Source organism: Panthera leo, chromosome C1 (genome assembly GCF_018350215.1).
Source record: "Panthera leo isolate Ple1 chromosome C1, P.leo_Ple1_pat1.1, whole genome shotgun sequence".
NCBI lineage: Eukaryota > Metazoa > Chordata > Mammalia > Carnivora > Felidae > Panthera > Panthera leo.
In genome coordinates, this window is record NC_056686.1 from 100339187 (window position 1) to 100366417 (window position 27231).

The 27231-nt window shown below is 39.4% G+C and overlaps 1 protein-coding gene across 2 annotated transcripts in view; it reads right to left on the reverse strand.

The window, feature by feature from the left end:
• Positions 1 to 27231, reverse strand: part of GDAP2 (ganglioside induced differentiation associated protein 2) — a 62210-nt gene that overhangs the window by 15511 nt on the left and 19468 nt on the right. For both annotated transcript variants that reach the window (XM_042953604.1, XM_042953605.1), the window contains exons 6-12: positions 21826 to 21902; positions 20293 to 20452; positions 17929 to 18085; positions 8268 to 8344; positions 7466 to 7542; positions 4173 to 4312; positions 3436 to 3490 (exon numbers count right to left, since the gene is read on the reverse strand). In XM_042953604.1, the coding sequence (XP_042809538.1) occupies positions 3436 to 3490; positions 4173 to 4312; positions 7466 to 7542; positions 8268 to 8344; positions 17929 to 18085; positions 20293 to 20452; positions 21826 to 21902 (743 nt within the window). The remainder of the gene's footprint in view (positions 1 to 3435; positions 3491 to 4172; positions 4313 to 7465; positions 7543 to 8267; positions 8345 to 17928; positions 18086 to 20292; positions 20453 to 21825; positions 21903 to 27231) is intronic.

Genomic DNA, 27231 nt, shown 5'->3' on the forward strand with positions numbered 1-27231 from the left:
TGTTTATTTTTTTGAGACAGAGCATAAGTGGGGGAGGGGGAGGGAGGGAGGGAGGGAGGGAGGGAGAGAGAGAGAGAGAAAAAAAGGGAGGGAGGGAGGGAGAGAAGGAGACGCAGAATCTGAAGTAGGCTCCAGGTTCTGAGTGTTAGCACAGAGCCTCACGCAGGGCTTGAACTCATGAACTGAACCGTGAGATCATGACCCGAGCCAAAGTCGGATGCTTTACCGACTGAGCCACCCAGATGCCCCTTACATGCAAATTTTAAGATGAGAAATTCAACAATTCTGTAAACAATCAGAAAGTGAAAAGTGAAAAACATTCTCTCAATGAAGTCTTCCCTCATCTCTTACTATGAAGGGTAATGAGGACTTTTCACTACTTATCTTAATTTCTCCACAGTGCTTTAAAATAATGACTACTTCTACCGTCTTTGACGCTTTTCCTGTCCACTGGCTCCGACAGCATTAGTCAATCTCGGCTCTCCGGAAGATCTTCACATTACTTCTCCTTGGTCACCCTCCTTGATCCCAGGGCTCTGTCAACTTTAGCTGTCTTCTTTGTGATTTTATTCATTAGCATATTTAAAGAGTTAAAGCACTATTTACTTGATGGAGACTCTCAGATTTATATCCTAGTCCATGATCCCCTTTATCTGACCACGGCTAGAAGTCATGAATGACACAGTCCTTTCATTTACTAAATACGTAAATCCTGGGTTTTATGCTGAACTAAGTCCTCTTTTCTCCAAACCCCAATGATATAGTCAGAATTTTTTTTTTTTCCTTGCCTGGGCCTGAGTTTGGCCAACTGTTGCAAAGGACTCCACTGTAAATATTTTAGGCTTCCACTAACATTCTAAGAAAATATCATTAGGCAGGCCTGAAGGAACAGTGGTGTGCTCTACTGGAGGCAGGACAGTATGCATATGGACTAGGAGGTAGCTGTGTCCTTTCAGATACAAGACGGTGGCAGGACGAGCTCACGTAGAGGCAGTGGGACTAATGGCACAGGCATGGATTTGGACAGTAGTGAGCACACAGAACTGATGTAAAAGGATGTTTTCCTGGCTCCTGGCTTGGGCACCTGAAGGGCAGTGGTCCCACTGACTAGGACAGGAAATATAAATAGCAGTTCGGGAGTGAGTAGGGGAACACAGGAGTTATTCTGTTTCTCAAATGTTGAACTTCAGGGGCCTATAAGACATCTAAATGAAGATACTTAATCAACAGTTCAACATTCACGTCTAAGCACAGGAATGACGACGAGGAGGAGGACGAGGACGATGACGACGATGATGATAGTGGTTAACGTTTCCTGAGCGTTTATTATAGGTCAGGTAAAATTTTAAGCATTTTGCAGGTATTAACTAATGTTATCCTTCCAATAACCCTACAAGGTGAGCACTGTTATTATCATCTCCGTTTTATACAAGATGAAATTAAAGCACAGAGGTTCCATTACTTGCCTGAGATGATAAACTGGTAGTTGGCAGAGCTGGGATTAGAACCTGAGTCTTGGATTATGCTTTAAACATTGGGCTTTACTGCCTCCCCTGACATGTATGTATTTGGGAACCGCATATATATATTTGAGGGTTGCTGAAGACACAGGAATGAAACAAGGTACAGAATGAAAGAAAAGGATGAGGGTTTAGGAACACTGACATTCCAAGGATAAACAGGAGCAGAGAGAGGGGACAGCATAGGAGACCGAGAAGGAGCAGCTCGAAGTGCGAGAAAACTCAGCAAGGTTACATTTCAAGGGAGCCAAGACAAAGTGTTTCAAGGAAGAAGGGACCGGCTGGGATTAAGGCTGCAGGGAAAACAGGTAGGACGCAGATGACCAGTGATTTTGCTGTGAGTTGCTTTAGTTGCCAGAGTCGCATCTGAATGAGACTGGACTAAATTAAGGTGGATAAAAAATGGAGTGCAGAACGTAGGTCACACTAAAAAATTTTGGTTGTAAAGGGGAGGAAATAGAAGTGGAGGCTTTAGCATGTTTAAAAGTTGATGAGTTAGATCCAGAAAAATGGGAGGAGAAAGACAAAGACAAAAACTGCTGAAGAGAATTCCTGAGGAAACGGAAATGTGTTGTGTAGTGGACGAGTGGAGGCTCTCCAATTAAAATGTCTAGATCCAAATCCAAACTCCACTACTTACTAGGTGCTTACCTCAGAAAAGTTACTTACTCTCTCAAAGCATCAATTTCCTTGCCTGTAAAGTGGGCATAAACTACTATCTACTTCATAGATACAAGACTTTAACAAGATAATGCCTGGGAAGAGCTGGCACACAGGAAGCGCTTAGAAAACATCAGCTCTTATTACTAGGGGCTCCAGACCACCAGGTAGAAGGTCTGCCCTTCATTAAGAAGAAACACACTTTTTTGTGACAGAAAAGGAGCTAAGGATAGGAACAGATGTCAGGTAAGCTTGGGGTGGGAGGGAGAGGACAGAAAGCTTTTTACTGATGCTTTTGATGTTCTTGGTCGAGAATAAGGCAGGGCCAACTGTTGGAATGAGGGGCTGCTTGAGGAGAATGTGTCCTTCCCGGGACATACTGTCTAGTGAAATACCAGGGGGGCCTTAGCAGTGAAAGCTCCGTGTCTGCTTAGAAGCCCCCAGTCACATGGCTCTAAGATTTCTCCATCTGTGTTCAGCAACCCAGATACGAGAGTGAAGAAAGCAGAGTGGTGAAATGTCTCACGACCAGGTTTTGATGAGCAAGCGTGATGAACGATATTGTAGGCATTAACAGCAGTGAAAGTGACAGGGCATGGGTTTCAGGCTGGACAGGGAAGAAAATAAAGACCAAAAAAAAAAAAAAAAGGTATTTTTAGAAACAGTAAAAGAACCAAGGGAGTGCATGTGTTGGTGAAGTCAAAATGCAGGACTAGTTATTAGAGATATTAGGGATGTGATTGTGAACAAGACAGCTGTAATCTAGCTCTCACAAATCCTGCAGGCTAGCATAAAGTAGAAAATTAAACAATTAATTGGAATTAAAAATTAAAATCTTAAGGGGGAGTATAATGCAGGAGTACCTACTCGTTGGCAGAACTGGTCGGGGAAGGCTTTCTATGGAAAGTAACTACTGAGCAGAGATCTGAGGGGCAAACAGAAGTTAGCATGAGCAGAGGAAGGAAAGCGCATTCCGTATCAAGAGCGTGAGTGAAGTCCAATGAACACAGAGCATGAGGAGGCAAGCAAGAACTGAGAGGCGGACAGCCTGTATGCGTTGCCTACAAAGATACTAGACTTAACGTGGGACCAAAGCATTAGGATCACGACTGAAAATCACTGAAAAGGAACAGTAGACAAAGAAATTGGCCATCACAATGGTGATAGTGAGAATTAAGGCGTTGAAATATATCTTAAAATGCTGGCATGCAGTGCACTTAAATGTGAGATTTAGCTAAAGAGAAACACACTGTACCTTTGAACGAAATGTTGGATGAACAAAATAAACAGCCTTCAAATTCCTCTTGTATCTAATGCGAAATAAAAACATGGGTCAATATGTCATGTTATAGACAATTAACTCTTTGCTAGAATACAGAAATATATTCACAAAGGGGAAAAAAAGTTAAAATGGGTCTAGTTTACATATTGAATTTTAAGTGAAATGTCAAAAAATAATTCAGGGGACATTTCATTATTTAAAGTATCCGTTTTATAGAAGATATTGTTTCTCTTGGCTGTGACAGAGCCAACTACAGGTAAAACAAAGTAAATTCATATCTAACAAAAAGTTATCATGTGCCTTTTTTTTATACTGTTCTAGAATATCTGAGATCATATCATGAATTATAAAACTCATGGGTCACTGGGTCAAATGAAATAATATTTATAAATGTATTTTGAGAAGAGTAACACACCTTATTAACAGAAGGTAGTATTTTTGTTATCTTATATACAAAGATTGGTAACGACCCCAACCCTTTCGCAAGATGTTTAAAAGCAGCAAAAATTTTACATATGAATTTACTTAAATGCAAAATACACTGGAGTTAAGGAGGGCCTCCTGATATTAAAATATCTGATCTATGTGTGATAAAAATCTTTGTTACATGAAATATCTTTTCACAGAATACACAGCAATGTTTACTACTCATTAATATTAGGAAAGAAAGCAGCTATCTCCCCTCTTCATAATTTGCAAAAATAACTAACTTGACATCAACAACATCGTAGAGTTTCTTCAGGAAGTCAGAGTCCAGGTGATTGTATTCACTGGTCAGTGTGTGAAAATATACTAATACATATTCCTTCACAGCAATGTGATCCATTACATGGATGAAATATAAGAGAGCCTAGAAGGAAAAAAAGAAGTAAACGTAAGATCATCTTGCATAAGTAGTCAATTTCGCAGAAGCCAAGAGAGAGGCAAAACTTAGAAGATGAACCTAATTGATGCCCCAGGCACTACAGATGGACATCTCAGACTAATGAGTATCAATTCTCTTTGAAAAAGAGCTTCAGGAAAGTGAACCTAGCCAGTGTTTACCAGTTCTCAGAAATGCTACAGTAGGATCCCTTTCTGCCTTGTTCTAAGGGCTGGAGGAGAACAATCAGTCTCTATGTGCTCAAATAACTCTTCATATACTCAAAAGAGTTCTTCAGTCAATTGCTAGGTTTTCCCTCTCTAGGATAATGAACTGTAGAAGTACAACTTCTAGACTTCTGATCATTCTTGAAGTTTCTGCCTGAAACTCAATGAAAATCTTTGCAGTCTCTACTGGGATGCAGACTTATGGCTCTCACGTAACCAAGAATTACTACAGAAGGACATTCTGAGTGATGCCTCCCTCCCATGGCTCACTTGGAGGACTAATTTTCTTGGCATCTTTAATGTTGAGCTGAAATGAGGAAAAGGACAACAGGTTTAGTCAGTAGATGGCAATGAGCCAGGCAGCATTTCTAGAGCTCTGAAAGACTCAAATTTAATGTGACCCAGATCACATTAGAGAAACACTTCATTATAAGAAGGATGAAATTTAAGAGAAACATTAAACACGGAGCAGAGCTCCAATATGGGCAGGGCCAGGGTAACCCAGTGGTGTAGCTATAAACAATGACATAGAGGAAGCTAAGAATTAACCACGGAAAGATTATCAAACAGGTGATTTCCCAATTCTCCTCAGGATAGTCTTTGGCATTATCATGTGTAGACTAAAATGGATTAGCATCCAACTGCTACCAGAGCAGAGGAAGGAGGAGGGCACTAACAACACACAGGATCCTTCTTCCACTTTGCTGGTTTGGACCTCACAATGTATCTCATTATGTTACATGAAATGATACATCATGGATATCCAGAACACCAAGCAAGTGCACGCCAAAATCAAATGCAGAGATTTATGTTTTTATTGGTTATCAATCACATTATTAATGATCAGAATGAATGTTATGTTGGTTGTTAATGACACAAAACAAATGGCTACAAGTAGAAACTTAGTAATGATATAATTTGCATTAGTCGAGCTTTTCCTGTGCATTTGTGTGTGTGTATTTTTATTATTATTTCTGCTTTTACCAGACTGCTTTTGGCCCTCTTTCTATCCACTCTCCACCCCCTGCAGGGCAATTAAGATACCCATTTTCAGCTTTAAATTCCCCATCTTTAACTTAAATGTTTTTCATTATAAGGAAGTATAGCCACATGACAGAAAAATGTAGAAAACAAATTCTCCCCAAAACCATGACATCCATTTTGAAATATTTACATTTTGAGTTTTTACCTTTATGCTTAAAACAAAACAAGTTAAAGTCAGGGTATAGGCAATTAATGCACCACTTTTCTATTGATATTACATTATAAATATTTCTCTATAGTACCGTATTTATTTGCCTTTGTAACCATAACCTTTAAGGGTCACAAAATACTCCATCTGTGGATATGCCATAACTAATTGTTAGAACTTTAAGTCATAGTTTTGTGGTACAAACCAGCCCATGGGAGCATGCCAGGTCCAATGCTTCCATAATTTTTTTTTTTTTTTTTTTTTTAACCTAAACACCAGTGACCAGGAGCCTAAGGGCTTAGCCAGAAAGCAATGATCTGCTTTTGTACAAATGTGTTTTGTCTCAAAATTGTGTGCAATTTTTATATTTTTAGGTACAAAATTTGTTACTATGGTTAAGAATGATTTGTTAAAGTGGTTTTCCTCTTTTGCAGTCACTTTCTAATACACTGATGTTCTTGGATGACCTATGTATTTATCTTTTGGATTCAATGGTCTCTTGCCCAAGTATTCCAATTTGGGCAGCTTCGGGCTCTACAGCTACTTCCATACTCAGATTATTTCCTTAGTACAAATTCTGAGGAACAGATTCCTGGGTCAATGGATGTGACCACCTTTATCATTTTAATTCATCTTTGATGACAATCATTATTATTTAAAAGTTCAGGCCAGTTTTGAAAGTGAAAAAAGATATCTCATTCTGATTCGCTTTTTTTTTGGATTACTAATCATTTTTATTTTTTATTTATTTTATTTTTTTAAGTTTATTTATTTTTGAGAGAGAGAGAGAGAGAGAGAGAAAGCATGCAGGGAAGGGGCGGGAGGGGGGAACAGAGGCTCTGAAGTGGGTTCCACGCTAACATCACAGAGCCCCATCCGGGGCTCAAACTCACAAACCATGAGATCATAACCAGAGTCAAAGGGGGATGCTCAACCGACTGAGCCACCCAGGCGCCCTGGATTACTAATCATTTCTTTATAAAATTTTTTTTAATGTTTATTCATTTCTGAAAGACAGAGAGAGACAGGGCACAGGCAGGGGTGGGGCAGAGAGAGAGGGGGACACAGAATCTGAAGCAGGCTCCAGGCTCTGAGCTGTCAGCACAGAGCCCGACGCGGGGCTCCAACTCACGAACTGCGAGATCATGACCTGAGCCGGAGTCGGATGCTCAACCAACTGAGCCACCCAAGCGCCCCAGTAATCATTTTTAAAAGCATAATCATTTTCTTATTTTTATTTGCCAGTAATAATACCATTTTTTCTCTTACGAATCTGTCTTTTGCATCCAAATGAAGGGGTTATGGAATTATGACATCTTGGGGTAACTACATCTCTGACTTCTTCTCTTCAGATAGATACTCAAGAGTTAATTTTTCTTTTTTTCAAGACAAGCAGTATCTGATTGTTAGTACAATTATAACCTAGAGTGAGTCCAACCCAAAACTCTCCGGCTACATCACATCCGAAACGGAGCAGCTTGCGTTTTTGGAGATCACATGATGGCATTCTCGTATTTTCGAGAATTTGCTCTCCTACAGAGCAAAACCGAACCCCTAATGTACTGAAATGGTGCATGCCAGCCTACAGACCCAGGGCTGCTCCTCTGCCCAGATACACACATTTCCGCCCCCTCTCATATTCTCAGTCCTGATTCCAAATTCACATCCTACTAATTGTAAAAATCAACATCATGTGTAAAACAGAGCCTCGCTGTGGCTTACCTTGTCCATATCTATTAATGTGACAGGAATGTTTCTTCCAACTACCACCATCACTGTGCGCCCACAGTTATCAACACCTGCGAACGGGAAATGTGATCAGCGCCTAGAGACTTTATTCCAAGGCTGGACTCGGACATTGTAAACACATTCTACACAAATACAAAAGACTGAAAACCAGGAACTTAACGTTTTTCAAATTTCATCCTCAGATTTCTTTCACTTTGTGGAAAACAATACATATATATATTTTAGCTTTATGAGGTTCTGATGACTGCACTTATTTTTAAGATAAAGGCTTCCTGCAGGTTTTAAATCAGGGATAGCCAAGGGAAAGGCTGCAGGGCCAAGGCCTTTTTATAAATAGGCTTTGTTCAAGTTTTAATAACATTAGTGATCCAGGAAAAACTAATGGGAACTCAATTCTGAAAATTAACAATTACTGCCTGAAAAAGGAATTTAATGGAGAAAGAGTGGAAATTTGAGAACTTTCCCCATCTCCATTATAATTTAGACAAGGTTTGAATTTTGTATAGCAAGTGAATGGTATTTTTAAGAGCAGAAAAGATGTTAAAAGGTAAGAAAAGAGACATTAAGAAGAAGTGGATCAACGTAGAACTACAAGATGAAAATTTTATAGGTTGAGATGTTATTTTTAAGATCTTGATGATGAGCCAAACTATCCTCATTAGTATAAAAAATTTTTTTTCATAGGCAAAATGGACAAAATCAGAGAAAAATGAAGTTTCTAGTAGCGTGCTAGGTGGGGTCCTTAAAAAGGAAAAGAAAAGCTACTTACACTCACCTGTTTGGTATAAGGCTTTTAGAGAAGCAATATCAGATAGATCCTCAGATCTTGCTTGACACAACCAGCGATTATAACTAGAGAAATAAAGGATATAATTATTATAATAATCCCCTGTAAATTAAATTTACAAATGGAATGTTTCTTTCCCTAAAGAATGAGGTTTTATTATAATGTGCAAGAAGTTAAGGAGGGCATATTATGCAGAATCTCAACCAATGTTGAGAAAATGTTAAACCAATGTTTATTATATAATAAACAAAGATGAGTCACTGAGAAAATGTGTTCATACTACATGATTTAAAATAATCCTTTATGATCAAGTGAAGACTATTCATATAAATGACAAAGACAGCAAGTACTCAAATGAACACTGTTTTCAAATACTATTATTTTCCCTTCCTAAACAACATGGCAGAGAAGGCCTAAAGCAATAGCAGTTATCCAAAACAGATGTTCACTCATCCAACGATTTACCGAGTGCTTACAAAACGCTAGGTATTGAGAATGCTACAGTGAATAAACACTGTCAGTGCCCTCGAGTTTACTTTTCAGAAGAAAAACAGGTAAGTGTTTTACGTGTTACATGGGACCACAAAGGAACTAGGTAATTTTATGTGGGAAGTCCAGGTTTATTTTAATGATTGGTTAATCAAACCAGTTGCACTGAGAACCCACAGAGCAGATCCCAGGGATCTTGGCTTAGCTTGGCTTTAGCTAAAAGGACATGAAAGCTGGAAGAGACGTTAAAGATCTTAAAGCGGGGAAATGACTTGCAAGGTCGAGCTAGTCTTAGTCACCAGTCAATTACTGCTAGAGTTGAATTGGAAGTTTACTCATATCTCCAGAGTTCTGGAAAGGTCAGTACTTCTTCTACTATTTCATACTGTTTTGTTGTAATTCAAAGTGCCACTTATTTGCAAAAACAGCTTTCACAGCACTGAAATCATGAGAAGCAACTCTGAAGAATCTAGGTTACATAGGGCAACATCCCACAACATGAGGAAAACTAAACCAGGAGAGGGAGACTTGGGTTCTAATCCTATTGCTTTCTGTGCAACCTTAGTAAATAAAGCTGCTTCACCTCTATGGACCTGTTTCCTCATCCGTAAAGTGGTGTTTACAGAGGACACCTTTCAGCTATAATGTACACTCACACAACTAAGGGTATTTAATAGGAAACCTATTACATATGGATTGTAATCAACAAGCGATATGTCTGCTAGTATCACAGAAATTGAACTGTCTGTGAAAAACATACTTGGTATCACAAGATCCTACAGTTTAAATCTGCAAACTTACCCACCTACGCAAATTGAAAAGTGAAAGACAAAATAGCTTTCAACTCTGGCTTAAGACATAACTTGCAACTCAAGAAAAGAACTATGTTTATGGTCGTTCTCCCTTATCCCTATGTACTGTTCCAAAATTTTAGAGTCATTTCCTTGGTTATTCACATGAAATCTGCAAAGGTACTGTTTTCTAACTGTCTTACGGTTAAGTCATCTCACTGCAAGACTGAACAGAACAGATCTTAAGTGTCTCATGAGTTCCACAGGTCCGACCTGGCATAAAACATGTAACAGGAATTCAGTAAACGTCTGTTAATTTCTATACTCCATTCATGTATTCATTAGCTCATTTTTCAAAGGTGCAGGGCATACATGCAAATGTCTGCATCATAGTAGGGACTCTAAGCTTTGTTGAATGAAATAATAAACATAAGTATTATTCAAGATATTTGGGGGGGCACTGGAGAATGATAATAAAAGGCACTTGGTTTCAAAGATTTTAAAGCTGAATATATGAGATAGACACACATTACAAAGAATAAACTTTGTAACAGGATGGAACGAAACAAGCAGTCCAACAGACGTCTAAAATTCTATCAATCAAGTGTGCTCAGAGGAGGACTGGCGGGGGTGCGGATAGTGGGAGTGGAGTGGAGGCAAGATCCAGACATGCAGAATTAACTGTTCTCTTCTTTGAACCACAAAGATTAGTACAAGGCTTCACCCACTTACTGCCAGTGTTTGCTTCTACTCAGACCACATGACAGAGAATATGGCTTATTTGTCTCTATATTTCCAGCCAATCCCTAGGGTAGCTCCTGATACTGAGTAACGATGTGTTCAATGAACTCTGAAAAAAATCTTTTTCGAATTGGAATTCAGGTGCACAAAACAAAATTAATTAGCCTTGGTTCAAATCACTCTCATCACGGGTACACACATGGTTCTCTTTAAAAAACTGCTTATCTAATTACTTATGTTTAATGAAGTAATAAGTACTCTGAAACCTCCTGGCCAAAACAAAAGCAGGCACTCTCACAACAATCTATATCTAATCACATGGTCACTCCCCTCCAATTCTGGCCCCTGCCCCCTCTCCCCACCCCCCCACCCCCACCCCCCCATAACCAGTGTCTGGAATCACACGTTCATCATTTTCTTGCTTTCCTTTTTATATCTTTTTTTTGTTCATTTGTATGTATTCCTAAAAAGTTTTTTGGAAAAAGCTTACCATTCTGTATGTAATCTCTTGGGTCTTGTTTGACCTACTGGACTGCTAAGATTCATCTGTATCATTGGGTGGCATTGTTCTTCATTCACCTTGATTACCATGTAAATTGTAGTTGTACTACATGAAAACGACGCTTTTTTTTCATCTACTCTCCTACTGGTGGGTGCCCGGACTGTTCCCAGGTTTGTGCTCCTGTGCACAGTGCTACGATCAACTTATTTTACATGTTTCCTGGTATATGTGTGCATGCTTTCTCTTGGGTCGCTACATAAGGGTTGAAGTGCTAGGTTACAGGTATATTCAGTTTGGGAGGTAAGACCAGACCCCTTTTCCAAAGGGTTGTACCTACTTGTGCTTCTACAAGCAATGGATACGACTTCCTGGGAACCCATGTCCTCAGCACGTGGTATTGGCAGATGTTTTAACGTTTGCCAGTCAGGTTTGAAAGGGTATTGGACATGTCTTCTGTGAGATGCCTGTTCATATTGTTTTTCTAGAGGGCTATTTGTTCTTTTCTCACTCACCTGTAGGAATTTTTTGTATAATTCTTGATCCTAGTCATTTGCCAGTTATGTTTACCGTGAACACTCCCATTCTGTAACTTGTTTTTCACTTTAAGATTCACTGCTCCATCTGCCAGAACTCTTAATTTTAAGAGAGTCAAAACTATTTTTTCTTTTACAGTCAATTCCTTTTATATCTTGTCTAAGAAACCTGTCCTTTCTCCAAGGTATAAAATACACTATCCTACAACTTGTTCCATGAGTTTTAATTAAAAAAAAAATTTAAGTTCTCAATCCATCTAAAATTGACTTTAGTCCATGGTGTGAATCCTGATATGGTATAAACTCTAAAATGTTGTTAACCTTGATCTGTGATTAACAGCTTGAGATCTTAGAATAGATTTTGGCTGGCAAAATCTATACGAGCATATTCATGGGGAGAAGGTTTATAGCTTACATGTGATTCTTTATGAAGGCTTTATGATTCAAAAAGGTTTAGTTTCTAAGCCTGAGACGAATTCCAATGCAACAACTCAGGACTGCAATCTTCAGCTGGTTTCTTCTTTATTCTAATCAAGTCTCCTCCCTTCCCACTACGGATCATAGAAGTTTAATTTGATTATCTAGTCAACTTTCTTTTCCTTTAAACAAGAATTTGGAAGAAGGGAATAAAAGCAAAAGATGTTAGCTTTATCTCCTCAGCTAACATGTTTGTTTCCCTCAACTATTAAAAAAATATTTTAGGAGCGCCTGGGTGGCTCAGTAGGTTGAGTGTCTGACTTCAGCTCAGGTCATGATCTCGCGGCTGGTGAGTTGGAGCCCCGTGTCGGGCTCTGCGCTGACAGCTTGGAGCTTGAAGCCTGCTTCATATTCTAAGTCTCCCTCTCTCTCTTCTCTGGCCCTCCCCTGCTCATGCTGTCTCTGTCTCTCAAAAATAAGCATTAAAAAAATTTCAAAAAAATTTTAAAACTTCCATTATATCTCTTATAAACTGCACCTCATTTTTTGCTATAGTTTCTGCGCTTTTTTTCAATAAAGACATACAATTTTTTACCCCAATCCAATAATCAAAACAAATGCTAAAAGGAAAGTATCAACTTAAAACAGTTTCTTGTTTTCTTAGAGCTTATTCCAGGTAAACGGATTTCTATTACCTGCTGGGTAAATTGCAATAATCACAGGTAAACAGTCACACAAAATATGGCAACATGGCAGCGAAGGGAGCCACTACAGTGCTCTGAAGGCAGAAATACTGAGTGGACAGATTCTCAACAGGCTGCAATCAACTAAGGCTGGATGCTGTCCTCACAAAGCTAACAGAAAGCAATTTCTTCCAGTTAATCAATTACCATCCACGTGCATAACCACAGGTTGAATGATGAAGAAAAGATACGCTAAATTATTCTTAAAAGACTAATGGCTAACATATTTGTGTGTAACCAATAGCCCAGGGAGAATGTTGGCTTTGGAATCAACATAAGCTTTCCTGACCTGATGGAACTGCCCCACGCTGGACTTGGTTAGGACCCCTGTCACATACTCATTGGACACTGTAGTTTAAATAAATTATTCATACAATACTTAGTTTAACATTTCTCTCCTCTGCAAGACCCGAAGCTCCATGAAGCTGCCACTGTATCTGTCTCGCATGTCACTATTATGTTTTCAGCATGACACCTAGCACATTAGTAAGGGCTCAGAAAATACTTAACAGTGAAGGAGATGAAGTTTTTATTCCGGAAAATGACTTAAGAGTTGTTGGCAATTGGATCTTAAGCCAAGCGAGGAACACTAACGGAAAAAGAAAAAGTTACTGTAATATAATTTTAAGAGTTTTAAAGCTGTATTTTTGAAAAAGAGTATCTAGGTTGCTTCCTAATTTTTGTAAGTAAGCCAACTTCTATCTTACGATATACCCAAATCACTGTCACAACTGGATAGAAGACCTAGATATATTAGTAAAGAATTAGGCAACATGCCTAATTTTTTCAGATGTTAAAAAGAATTACCACACAGAGGTAATGATGTGGCGAGGTAGTGCTGGGCAAACAATGATCTGACTCTATAAAGACAATCCATGGGACCTTAGTGACGTTACTGATGGAAGAATTGAAAGCTTTCAAAAAGATATTGCTAACTAAAGACCCACTTCCTCAGAGATTAAAAAAAAAATCGATCAACCCGATCAACCCACATAATGAACAGAAACCAGACCTGTTATGTGTAAATAAAGCCTTATTTAGACAAAATAAGAGAAATAAATAAACTGAGAAAAACCACAGCCTGAAATCTTAAAACATTCAGCACGTAGCAGAGTAAGCACTCAGTTATGTTATGAACTCATAGACAAGGAGTCATCAAATCTCAAACCTTTTGGTCTCAGGACCCTTTGATGTTTATGTCAGTTATCTCTACCAACATTTACCACGTTAGAAATAAAAACGGAAATGTTAAAAGTGATTATTTGTAAATCTAAAAACAACGAAAACCTTTACGTGAACATTAAGCGACTTTCCACGACAAAAACTGTGTTTTGGGAGAAGGGTTAATACTCCTCGTTTTGGCAAATCTCTTTAGGTTCTGCTGGATTCTCACATCTGCTTCTGCATTTAATCTACTGCAATGTCACACAGTAAGTAGCCTCTGGGAAACTCCAGTGAACGGTGGGAGGAGGAGGAGGACAAGGGCAAATAGTCTGAGCAGCATTACAAAACTGGTTTTGGTCTCTTGGGCTCCCTGAAAGGGTCTCTGGTTCCTTGCCCACCCTTCTGGGCCTCTGTTATTACTCCCAAGTATCCTGCAGCATAGGTATGAGACTCAACCTCATTTGTAATCATCACAGACGCTGGGCACTTAAATGGAAATCTGACAACGTTTTGATTCAGACGTAGCTTATCACTCAAGAGCACAGAGGCACCTCGCCCATTTCTCAGTGCAGGCTTTGGGAGCCACAGGCTGTGTTTTGTTGACTACACAGTCACAGCCTGACCGCTGCTCAGAACACACCCCGACACCTGAAGACCATGTGGCTCACTCATGAATTTTAAAACAGAGGGACTACCTTAATTATCTCTGGCTACTTCAATATCTAGAATGTTATCTTGTACAGTGTAAATATTCAACATTTTCTGAACTGAATGGAAACTATCAACTATGTAACAAATGTGAATCTCAAGATCAAGGCCCTCTACCAACAAGGACAGTGCTTTCCATGCTGTATTCATATTCCTTCTGAGAAGCTATCCCTTTGCCGAGGACTCCTTTCCAGAAAGGAGTGAAGAGGTTTTAATGCTGACTTGAACTAGTCACTGAACTAATCATTAAGTGAAACAAATCTCATTAAAGAGAGAAAGAGACACATGCAGACAAGTATCCAGTCCAAACACAAACTTCAAAATTTCCAGATTATCTATACTACTCATGGAGAAATGAAAAAGGTATGAGGGGTGCACGTGTGTGTAGAAGAGAAAGACAGAGAACAGGTTGACTGATTTGAGAAAAGTGGCTGCAATGCAGTTCTTTGAATATGAATACAAAAAATCTCTAGTCCTTTGCCAACGTGTCTGAAGTTGGTCTGCGTAAGTGGGCTGAAGAAGGTGGCGGAGAAGGGAGATGTGCCGTACTCGCCACTCGGAAGGCTCTTTCTCAGTGAGCTGTGACTCTGGGCGAGCCAGTCTTGGGGATCATTTACCCTCTAGAAAGGGGTCAGACTACATCAGTGATTTAGGATGCGGAAGAATCACTTATGAAACTTTAGAAACTTTCCACAGAGGTTCCGATGCAGGAACTTTGGTGTGGGGCATACACATTTTTAGCAAGCAGCCCGGGTGATGATAATGCTTACAGACCATGTGTTCCACTCTGGAAAACTGTATCAGACGATTACCAACATTCCTTTTGACTACGGGTATTCATTCACGAGAAACCACAAACCAGTGGTTCTTGAAGTGTGGTCCACAGTCTTGACGCTTTTCAGGGGGTTTCCAAAGTCAAAACCGTTCTCATCATACTGAAACATCATTTGCCTCTTCCACTGTGTTCACATTTGCACCCATGGCGGAAAAACAACTGTTAAGTCAAACTACTGGTGCCTTATGATGAACCATGGCGGAGGCCCCAGATTGTACTAGCAGTCACTATGCTCTTCCATTGCCAAAATTCCCAGAGAACCAAAAAAAAAAAAAAAAAGAAAAAAAAAGAAAAAGAAAAAAGCCAGTTTTATTTAAGAATGTCTTTGATGAGGAAGTAAAAATTATTATTTTTATTAAATCAACCCTTGGGAACACATCTTTTTAATTTTAATGTAGCACAGAATGGGAAGAACACTTCTACATACCGAAGTATGAGGTTGTCTTGAAGAAAAGCACTGTGTGACTTAGAAGCTGAACTAGTTGCTTTTTTTTCATGGAACACTGTTTTTCTTCAAATAATGACTGGCAGACAAACTGTGGTTATTCAACATGAGTATTTGGCAGATGTTTTCTCAAAAATGAATAAAGTGACCCTGTCGTTTCCAGAAAAACAACCAACGGTATTTCTTGCCAATGATAAAACTTGAGATTTAAAATGCACATATAATTTTGGAAGATTCGTCTCTATCACCAGAAGCTTAGAGCTCCTAATACTTAAAGACTTTTCTGATGAGGTCAGTGGCAATATTAACAAATATAATTTCTTCATATTGGGTACTGAAATCTGTCAATATTTAGAAGATCCGAATAATTCAGTGAATTGTGTTTTCCAACAGAAAATGTGATACATTCATGCTATAAATTCCTATTATAAAACCAATTCAAAGAGGACAGAACAAAACATTTTAATATATCAGAATATAAAAATTCATGGATATGCTTTGAGATTCCCTATTACCACTAAACTGTAAGAAACTACCATTTATCGAGTTATGTTGTAATAGCAGAAAATACCATAAATTATTTGAAAAGGCTATTAACATACGCCTCTCCTTCCCAATTATGTATCTGAGTGGGCTGGATTTTCTTCATACACTTCACCCAAAACAACTTATTGCAACAGTCTGAATGCTGATATGAGAATCCAGCTGTCTTCTATTAAGCCAAACATTAAAACATTTGCAAAAATGTAAAACAGTGCCATTTCTTCTATTTTTTTAGTTATTTTTCATAAAAACACAATGGATTATTTTGAAATAAATTAATGATTTCTCATATGATAAATACTGGTAGACACAAACCACGTAAACAAAAGCTCTCTGGGGTCCTTAACAATTTTTAAGAGTGCAAAGGGGACCTAAGACAAAACAGTTTAAACAACTGCCTTCGACCAAAAAAAGGTACCCAGATCTAGTAGTGCATGAATCACCATGTGAAAAAGTTCAAAATATATACAGATGCCAAAGTCCCAGTCATGTGAGGGACAACCCCATCACTGTATTTAAAGAAAAATGTTTGCCAGTTGATTCTTACACATGCAAATTTAGAAACCACTGAAACTATCATTTGCTGGCCACTGCTTGTGGAAAAGCTGTTCATTGGTGCCCCCTAGTGGCAAATTTGCTTTGTTTCTAAAAATAAAATCAGAATAAAATGAAGACCAGAAAATCACCAGATACAAAGTTCTAATTCTGTAAGGGACTCCAGAGGTCATCCAGTCCACTCCCACTTACAGATGGAGACTGACAACAACCACACATCACTACAAGATACCGTGATAGAGGCTGTATTTTGCTTAAGTACAGGTATGAAAAAGCATACAGGAGAGGCCATCTATTCCAGACTTCCCTTCCACCTATTCTGGCTTATCTCCAGGGAGATAAATTTCCAGAGGCAATAACTTTTAAGCTGAAACCTGGAGAATGGGCAGGAATTGAAGGATGAGAGTATTCTGGTCAAAAGGGATGGCAAGTACCAAAGCTAAAAGGTAAAATAGACCAGGATTTGCTCAGTACTGAAGAGAACAACAGTGATAGATTTTAAGAGCTTGCTAAGTACCAGGTGCTCACAACAATCCTATGAGATGTTAACCTCTCAACCAACCCTATAAGGTAATGCTGATATGAACTATAATTTACCATTTTTCTTTCCTGTAAAAGTGCCTGAAAAGCAGCTAGTTTTCCAAAGACTGTTAATCCTTGGAAAAGCTTACCCAGAAGCACATAAGCTGCTTTTCTTTATGCTTGAAAAAGGACTTATTCAGAATTGCTTTAGAAGACACCTGAAAGAAATGGAATGGCTTTTAAGGTCCCTGGGATAAATCAGGGAGAAATAAAGTGTTTTTAAATGTAACGAAACTATAGATTACGCTTTAGTTATAAATACAACAAAGTTAAGTAAAATCTTTGTTAACTCTGCCTTTCCCTTCCCCTAGTTGCTACTTTTAGAACTTCACCCAGAGGCACCACAACTATAGTAGAAAGAATGGGGGCTCAGAAATCTGATGTGCATCTGAACACTGGCTTCGCTACATTTTAACTGTCACCACTGAGAAGTTAACTTTGATTTTCTGCATCTACCAAATGTAGGGACAACATCTTCCTCACCAGATTGTCATGAAAAATAGACTAGAATACATTATATGTTGATCACTTGGCAGCTGTAAGGTCCTTTCTTATTCCTCAAGTCCTTCCATGTCTATCAGTCCAAAGGGGTTCGCCTTACTTTCTCTGATGCTGCTTCTGCAGGGCTGCCTCTGATAACTGGCCCTGAAGGATCAGTCTTCTCTGCTTATCAATATCTCCTTCCATTCGAGCAAAAGCATGAGAGCCGATGAAAGAGAGATCTACTCCCAAGCCTTCAGCCTCCTCTTCTTGGTTGTCTGTAACAAAAATACTATCAATAGAGAGCGTAGGACAACACCCAACTATAAATGCTACAGACTGTGAATGCCTAAGAGGGAGGACTGTGAGGTAATCAAAAACACTGGGGTTAAGGGTATTTTTTTTTTTTTTTCTTGAGAATCAAACTGAAATCAGATTTAGGCATTTAACGAACTGAAATAACGCAAGAAACCCCCTGTCCCTGTGTGACAGAAGTTTTAGGAATACCAAGGTGACCTAGGTGTCACTTCAGGAAGGAAAGAGTAGAACCTAATGATAAGCAAAAAGAAGTAATTATACAGAATGCAGGTTGAAAGATGGACTGTCACACCACATCTGGCAAAACAAATAAAAAAGAACAAATGTTTGGGATCATTTATCCAGAACTGCTCACAGAGGGAGCACGTGGTTAGCGGACACAGAAACTGGAGTCCTTTTGTTCGATAAGCCCCAATGACAGACGGCTGGAGCGGGACTGCAGGACCCACATTCACTAGGATAACGTTTCATTCTAATTTAGCATCCTGGTTTTCTCTACTGGTCATGCCTATGTAATCATTCCGACCTGTCAGAGTTCTAGTTTTCACTACGAATTAATAAATTAACTTTCCAATTTACCCATATGATCATTTTGTTTGGCTAGATGTCAGTACTTCGGGAATGGATCATCTCTTAATGTGCTCCTCACTGCCTTCCCAGATTTATTAAAAAAAAAAAAAAAAAAATGTCTTTAAAGAAAGGAAAAAAAAAATGCCTTGGACCATGGGGAGCTTCCCAAGGCGATGCCACTACTTGAAGCCCAGCCAGGTGGGCCACCTCAGTGGGACTTCCTTACCTCTACTTCACTGCTCTTCAAATTGTGACAGGTCAATAGCTCAGACAGTGTGCTTTTATGAACAAATACCCACGAATGAATCAAGTAAGCTGATTTTACATCTATTTTAACAGACTGAACATTCTAATTGAAAAGATTTATGAGCACTAAGACCTACATCTTTGAGGCAATCAAGCACTCTTTGTGAATGGCTGACACAAGGAACCCTTTGCCTAACGAGTTGGCCTAATCTGCTGCCCAGCATTACGATCTCGAATTGGGTTTGCTATTCATTACTCCTTGTCATACAAAATGTATTTACCCACTTAGGAAAAACTATATTCTTTAGTGGTGGTCCTAAACATGAGAATTCCAAATAACTCTGGGCGTATCCTAAAGTACACAGGCAGCCCTCCAGCAAAGCTTGGTTCAGACATTTCCTGGTGGTAAACCACTTACAATTCCTCCACTGGAGTTAAGGCTGCGTACTGGTGATAAAAAGGAGATGAGCAGCCTTCTACAGATTTCTACCTTGATGCTCATTTACAAGTGTTCACAGCAGGAATCTCACAGTAATTCCTAGACTGCTGAATTTTCAGATCAAGTTCTAGCACTGAAGCATGTAAGGCATGCCTCCACAGAAGGGAGTTATGGCCTTCACCATGTCCCCATGAAGACCAGTGCAAGCTGTCAGCACAGATTCAGAAGGGCTCTCACCCTACCGTGCTCTGCCACTGCTCCAATCTACATGAGTATATAACTTAAAGAAACCAAAAGAGTGATAACAGCATTCTTGTTTCAATATTTAATATTAGGTCTGGCTTTTAGAGGACATATTGTTGAAGCTGTTGACAATTTCAGATGATTGTGTACTTCAGGAAGGTGAAAATGTTGTTATACCCAACTCTGGATCTCTACTGCCTAACAAACTTGATGTTTTGTGTGTGTGTATAAACATACATTCTTTTTTAGGTTAAAGACTACACTTGGGGGTGCGTGGGCGGCTCAGTAGGTCAAGCGCCTGAATCTTGGTTTGGGCTCAGGTCGTGACCTCACGGTTCCTGAGACTGAGGTCCACATTGGGCTCCATGCTGACAGCATGGGGCCTGCTCGGGGTTCGTTCATTCTCTCTCTCTCTCTCTCTCTCTCTCCCTCTCCCTCTCTCCCTCTCCACCTCTTCCCTGCTTGCATGCACACACACTCTCTCAAAATAAATAAACTTAAAAAAAAAAAAGTAAATTTTAACAAGAATAAAACTCTAAAAACATTTAAGGTGGTCTTGATCTTAATGACACTCATAGAGAGCCCCCAAAGGCAGGCTAAACCATCTCCTTCTTGGTGGTGTTCATCAGTCCCTGACAGAAGAGGGAAATTAAGAAAGGCAGAACTCACCCTCCGGGGCACCAGGTTTTTCACTTATTCTAATCTGTCGTTCAGGTACCACAGGCTCCCCTTCTGCATTTCCAATATCTGCAGGTAGGTATGGCAACGATCGACATTCCTCCTTTAATGACCTTGGGAAGTACAGAGGTAGCAGCTTTTGGTAAGTAGCCTGTGTCAGAAAAGCAAGACATTCTGTGAAAAATAACGAAGTAATGAAGCAGCCATCAGGCGTCAGCAATGCATTGTGCTGTTCCAGTCACTGTGAAGACAGCTCCCACCAAGAATAAAGGCCTTTCCACTTCTAAGCTCGACTAGAGCCGTCTGGGACCCTCCATCAGTTCTTATGTAAAAGGTCAGGATATTGTTAGATGGTCAAGTTAAGCCTGACTCCCATCCTGGCAACTTCAGGTCACTGAACCTGGAATGCGGAAGTGCTGCCACTCCTGTCCTACGGTCATCTGCCCCTCCCTTGGAATATCATATTTTTCTTTAACGACAATTTCAGCTTTATCACCTCCCATGGGAAGTATTTCCTAACCCTGTGCAAGCTAGAGTTCTGTGTTCCTGTCCATTCCATACTTCCATTAGTGCACTTATCACGATGATCAAAAACTCTGAACTGTCTGTCCCCACCAATACACAACGGACTGCTTGAGGACAACGACCCCGACTTCTTCACTGGTGTATTCCCATCTAGTGTAATAAACTTGTACGCCAGACACTCAATGAAAGATCACTGACAGAACGAATGAATAGGTAACCAAGTGAAATAAGAGACAGCAAACAAGCAAATGTGTCTCGTTTTAGCAAATTCGAAAGTATTTATATATCATGCATATAGCCATTAACACTTTCAGCGGGTATTTCACAGGAATTAACTCATTCACCACAAAACTTCTGTGATATAACTGCTATTAGTACTCCCATTTTATCAAAGAACAGAGAGGTTAAGTAACTTGCCCAAGGACACATAACCGCAAAATAATATAAGCTGGATTGGAGAGCACACTAAAACTAAATAAAACTTAATAAGAGTTAAAGCGAAGACCTAATTTTCTAAAACGGCTCCAAATTAGACTGCAACATACTAACCCCAACTACATACAACAAAACATAACCCTCCAACTTAATCAATGCCAGTCACTAGGCTAGGCTGCCACCTGTTTCCAGGTGAGGCAGACATCAAAGCTTTTCCAGCACAGTAGCGGTTTTCCAGTTACGCTGCCCAGGCACCCAGTACTTGGGTTATAAGGTGATGCCTCAAGATATTTTAAGAGCTAATACAGGGAGCAAAGCAGAACAACTCCACCTTGTGGGACTTCACTAAGTGAAAACAGTCTTAGCAATGAAAAATATGAACAAATGCTCCTTTCTGATTTATTTTTAGTTTCTAACACGGATTTTTTTCAACAAATGATACCAAACACATACACTGATACCTAGGATTTGCCTGCTAGCAATTCAGCAAATAGATAATGATGACACAAAGGCAAACACTAGTAAAAGTAAGATTTAAACAAGGCAACATAATTAGCAAGATACCTCTTCAAGTTCAGAGACAGCAAATACTACTTTTTCAATGGTCTCCCCATGAATCTCCAGGAATCTCCTTACAGTGCCTAAGGAAAAGAATAAATTATTCAACAAATAATGACTTGTGTGAAGAAAATTCAAACAAACTCTTCAAAGTTTTATTTTTGTAATACATCACTCCTCATTTCAGTAGGTCTCTGCTCAATGACACCTTATCAGTGACGCCTGCCCAGACCACTATAATTAAAAATCCTTCTCTGGGGCGCCTGGGTGACTCAGTCAGTTGAGCGTCTGACTCTTGATTTCGGCTCAGGTCATGATCCCAGGGTCATGGGATCAAGCCCCACGTTGGGCTCAACACTGGGCGTGGAGCCCGCTTAAGATTCTCTCTCTCTCTCTCTCTCTCTCTCTCTCTCTCTCTCTCTCTCTCTCCCCTCTCCTCCGCTCACACGTGCTCTAAAATAAAAAAATAAAATTCCTTCTCTGATTTACTTTCCTCCAGAATAAATATTATAGACATCTTGTGGAATCTGTTTATTTTACATCTCCTCTGTCCTCCCTGCCCCATCTGCTAGAATGAAAATACCCCAACAGCAAGAGCTTTATTTTATTTACTGCTTTATTGTCAATGTCTAGAACAGTGCCCAGCCATAGAAGATGCTGACTCCAGACAATTCATCCTTATCCAGTATATTTTTACTCCCTGGGGCCTCTCACTCTCTGCCTAGAATGATCTAGCCTAAGCATCTCTGTATTCATTCAGTTACAGTATTCAATGACCTACTCAGCCTTGCATCCCTATCAAAATCTCATTAAACCAAAGGTGATTTTTTTTCTTAGTTTCTACATTATTCTGATTCTTCTCTATCAATTTCCTATCAATGAAACCTAAAGGCCTTTTTCTCAGTCCTTACCTCACTAAAGATTTCTCTAGCTTTAGTTTTAAATGCCCATGCTCTACCTTTTAAAAATGCTATTCTCCAGGGTTCTGACCTCCATATTTATTTTCTTGATATATATATTCTCTTACCTCACCAATTTGCTGGCTAGGCACCGATGTAAATACTCAGACTCTCAGATCTTTATATACTGTTTTCTGAATGCAAGAGCTCAATTGCCTACTGCCTACAGAGCTTATCTGCTTAGATCACCCAGAGACCTCAAACTGGGGAGGACTAGACTTGACCTCCATCTTTCCCCCAAATCTGTTCCTTTACCTGTATTCTTTATTCCATACCATAGCAACATCCAATCCTTCCTTCATTTTCTTTAAAAAAAATTTTTTTTAAATGTTTATTTACTTTTGAGAGAGTGAGAGAGAAACAGAGAGACAGACAGAGAGAGAGGCAGATGAAGAATCTGAAGCAGGCTCCAGGCTGTCAGCACAGAGACTGATGCAATGCTTGAACTCCAGGACAGCGAGATCATGACCTGAGCCCAAGTCGGATGCTTAACCGACTGAGCCACCCAGCACCCCATTCCTTCACCCTGCATTCAATGGGTTATCATGTCCTTTAAATTCTACTGCTGACAGAAATTTTCAAACATCCACTCCTTCTTTCTTCCAGCTGCTCTTAGGATCTTAATGCTTACGAGCCTTTGGCAGTAAGCTCTTAATTGTGTGCTTATTTTTCTCTTTTCCAGGTCTACATATTCAGCACTGCCTGAGTTATCTTCCTTACCCTGTCACCCTCCTTACTCAATAATCCTGGGGCTCTGCACTGCTTATAGGTTAGGATCCAAGTCCCAGCATGGTTCTTCACACTTGGATCTCAACTGGCCACTCCCTCACCCCCTGGCTTTAGTCCTGTTTCCCATCATTCCTCCCACACACCTTATGTTTTGGGCAAATTGGCTTCTTTGCTGTACTCAGAACGCTTCACTTAACTTTTACGCGACCCTGCCTCTGCCTCCATGGCTACCTTTGACTAGATATCCTTCATTCACCATGGCCTTCTCTTAGTGAACTCCTACCCATTTGTCAAGACCCTGTCCAAAGCCATCTGGTTTGTACAGAACTCCATCCTTTCTTGTGCTCCTCTTACAACCTGAATAACCCTCCATTTGTGAACTTCTCCTAGCATTTTATGGCTGGATGGTGAGCTTTCTGAAGGCCAAGTATATCTTACATTAATATTACGAGAACCTAGCACATCTTAAAGATGTGGCAAGCAATCATTCAAAAGTAGCCAGCACCTGAATTAACATTTTATAGCTCTGGTTATCTACATATTGCCTGCCTTGTTTGCTACTGTATCTTGAGAACATAACAGCAGACCCATTTGCTGAAGGACTATTCATTATTCTCCCTCTATAAGGTGATAAATTTATTTTTCATTTCTCTTTCTATTCTGCCTTAACAATTTTTTTAAAATGAACTTTCAGAAAGGGATTTTCTTCTCTTTGACTCCAAGTTTTAATTAATGTTCACACATAGTGGTTTCCCAGCATACAACTGTAGGATTTCCACTAGAAGACAAAATGCAATGCCAGATAGTAACTAAAACTGAACTCCCTCAGCAGAATTCATTAAGAAAAGTAATTTTGCAAAAAAGGATTAAAAAAAAAAAAAAAGAAGAGTGATGTCATGGCTACAAGGATTTAGTACCAACAGCCAATTCAAACCGTTTCCTTCCAAGTTTCATCTCTGCACTATTCTTTGCAGCCAACCAGGACGTCATGCACCTCACTTTTAGTGAAAACCCTTTAACTGGTGAGAATGACATCTGGGGCATTAAAATTCCCAACAGGGAAACACAGTAAGAACAAACAGCGTCATCTTTTTTTTTCTCACCACTGTATCCTCTCCTGTATAGCACAGGGCCTAGCACGCAGTCGCTCAAAGTTTTGTTGAATGAATAAATAACCTCATGAATTGATTTTAATGCAGATGTTTCTTTGGGCTTCTAATGCAGAAGAACTGAACTGCACGTGAACCCAGGGAAAAACGATAAACAGTCTTGATACATCTATCAAGAGGACATTTACCTAGGTTTCAAATGAAATAAAGTTTCGTAATATTTTAAAGAGTTTGGTACTAAAGACTTAGAGTTACATTATTAGATTTGTTCTTGGTCTGTACATGCTGTGAAAGTCCATCTGTATTTTTTTTAATAAAATGCTACAGTTTTGCTATTAGATTTAAGGTACAGTAAGTCTAACAGGCCTTGTAAAAGTTGACTTGCCCATCTTTAAGTTTTCCATTTCCTTTGTGGTAAATAAGTAAATTCTTAGAAACTGCCTCATCGAAGTCCCTTAAACCAACTATTGACCTTCATCTGCTCTTACTACAATTCCTGCTCAAAGTTGACACCACTAGAGTACTGTACCAAGTGATTTATCAAGCAGTTTTTCTGGGGCCACAGAGCCAGTGAGACTGGTAGAACTGGGATCAAAAGCCAGTCTTCTTGACTCCCTTTTCAGAGCCTTTTCTACAAAATGTTGCTGCCTTTTTAAATTCTAACGCCTGAGTGGCTCACTCGGTTGAGCGTCCAACTTTGGCTCAGGTCATGATCTTGCAGTCTGTGAGTTTGAGCCCCACATCGGACTCTGTGCTGACAGCTCAGAGCCTGGAGCCTGCTTCAGATTCTGTGTCTCCCTCTCTCTCTGTCCCTCCCCCGCTTGCACTCTGTCTCAAAAATAAATGAACATTAAAAAAAATAAGTTCTAACCTATATGATTACTTTAATAAGAAACGGAGACATATAAAAAGTCATAGCTCAAGGTATGGGATGATAAGGCAAGGACTAAGAGGAATCAGAGAATGTCAAGACCTGCCAAAAGCTTAGCCAGGAAGAATTACATAAAGGCAGGAACTTTGCTTTGGTAAGGCACCATTCAGAATGCATGCAGAGTAGTGATAACATAGGAGCTTCCCACTGAAGCAGTTCTAACTCAAGCATAATTGAATTATTTAGTATAATAAACAGGTTACTGGACTTGGGAGTCATCAGTATGCATAACCTTAAGAACATGATAAATTTCTGAGCCTCTTTATTTGTAAAAAGGACACCATATTCCCTAAAACACAGGGTTGTTGAGGGAATTTCTATATCCCTTTTTAAAATACATACTTTTTTAAAAAGTTCTTTAAAGATTTGAGAGAGAGAGAGAGAAAGGGAGACAGAGAAAAAGATTTGAGAGAGAGGGAAAGGGAGACACAATCTGAAGCAGGTTCCACACTGTCAGGACAGAGCCCAATGTGGGGCTCAAACTCACAAACCGTGAGATCATGACCTGAGCTGAAATCAAGAGTTGGATGCTCAACGGACTGAGCCACCCAGGTTCCCCCAAAATACCTATTTCTTAAGCAAGTACCATATGTAAACCATCTTGACCTATGGAAGCATTAGAAATGCAAAGATGCAAAGATAAGAGCTCTGCTCCTCAAGAAACTCAGTCTAATATAATATATATAAAGTATAAAATATGTAAATTTACTACAAAATCCTTGAGCAGTCAATCTTCATTTTAAAAATAGTTAATTGTTAAATAAGACTACTTATGTACTCACCCTAAATTCTAGGCTATCTAATAATAATTTTATACATTTGAGTATCTCTAGTATATCGTTGAGAAGACTTTCAGCTCCTTGTCTTTAAATTCTAGAGATACAAGGGTTCTTAAAGATCATCTTATACAGTTTTCCTCCTCAATGAGGAATAGCTGCAACAAATGGTCATTTAGCCTCTGCGTGCACATTCCCAGCGACAAGAAGTTCACTTAAAACACCCGCCTATTACAGTGAGTCCTATCTCAAGTGGGACCGAATCTCCTTCCTTCTGACACAGTCTTGGACCTGTTCTCTACTGCTGGAGGTCTTACCTACAAGCCTTACAAGAAATCTGTGAACTCCCTGAAATTGTACACAAATTTCCTGTGTATGTATGTCCTCTGGGGAAAGGGGTCCACAGCTTTCTTCCATCAGATGCTCGGAGTAGTTTATGATGGCTCCCCAAGAGGCTCAGAACCACTGCTCTAAAAATGCAGCACAGAATAAGTTCACGAGACTCCTTCAGATGTTAAAGATGGGCACCATATATGCTAAAAGCATCATCTTCTTTAGGAGAAACACCTGTTTCTCCTGTTTCAAACTGTTGGCTCTCCAGTTTGTCAGTGTCTCATAAGATAGGACACCCAGAACTATATACAAACGTCTAGATGTGGTCTGAACCTGCATATAATACAGTGAGATCATGGAATCTCTCAAGCCGAACACCTTGTTTTTATATCACATATATGACATTCTGTCTCATAATGATCAAGCTTGGTCTTTTTTAAACCTCAATGCAAGGATTTATACTCAAATGACACATGTGAAAGCTGCTATTTCAACTGCAAAGTGCTACATAAACACTGTATCATGAAATCTGTTTTGACATCATTGTTGCAATGTTACAATTATTCTGAATCATG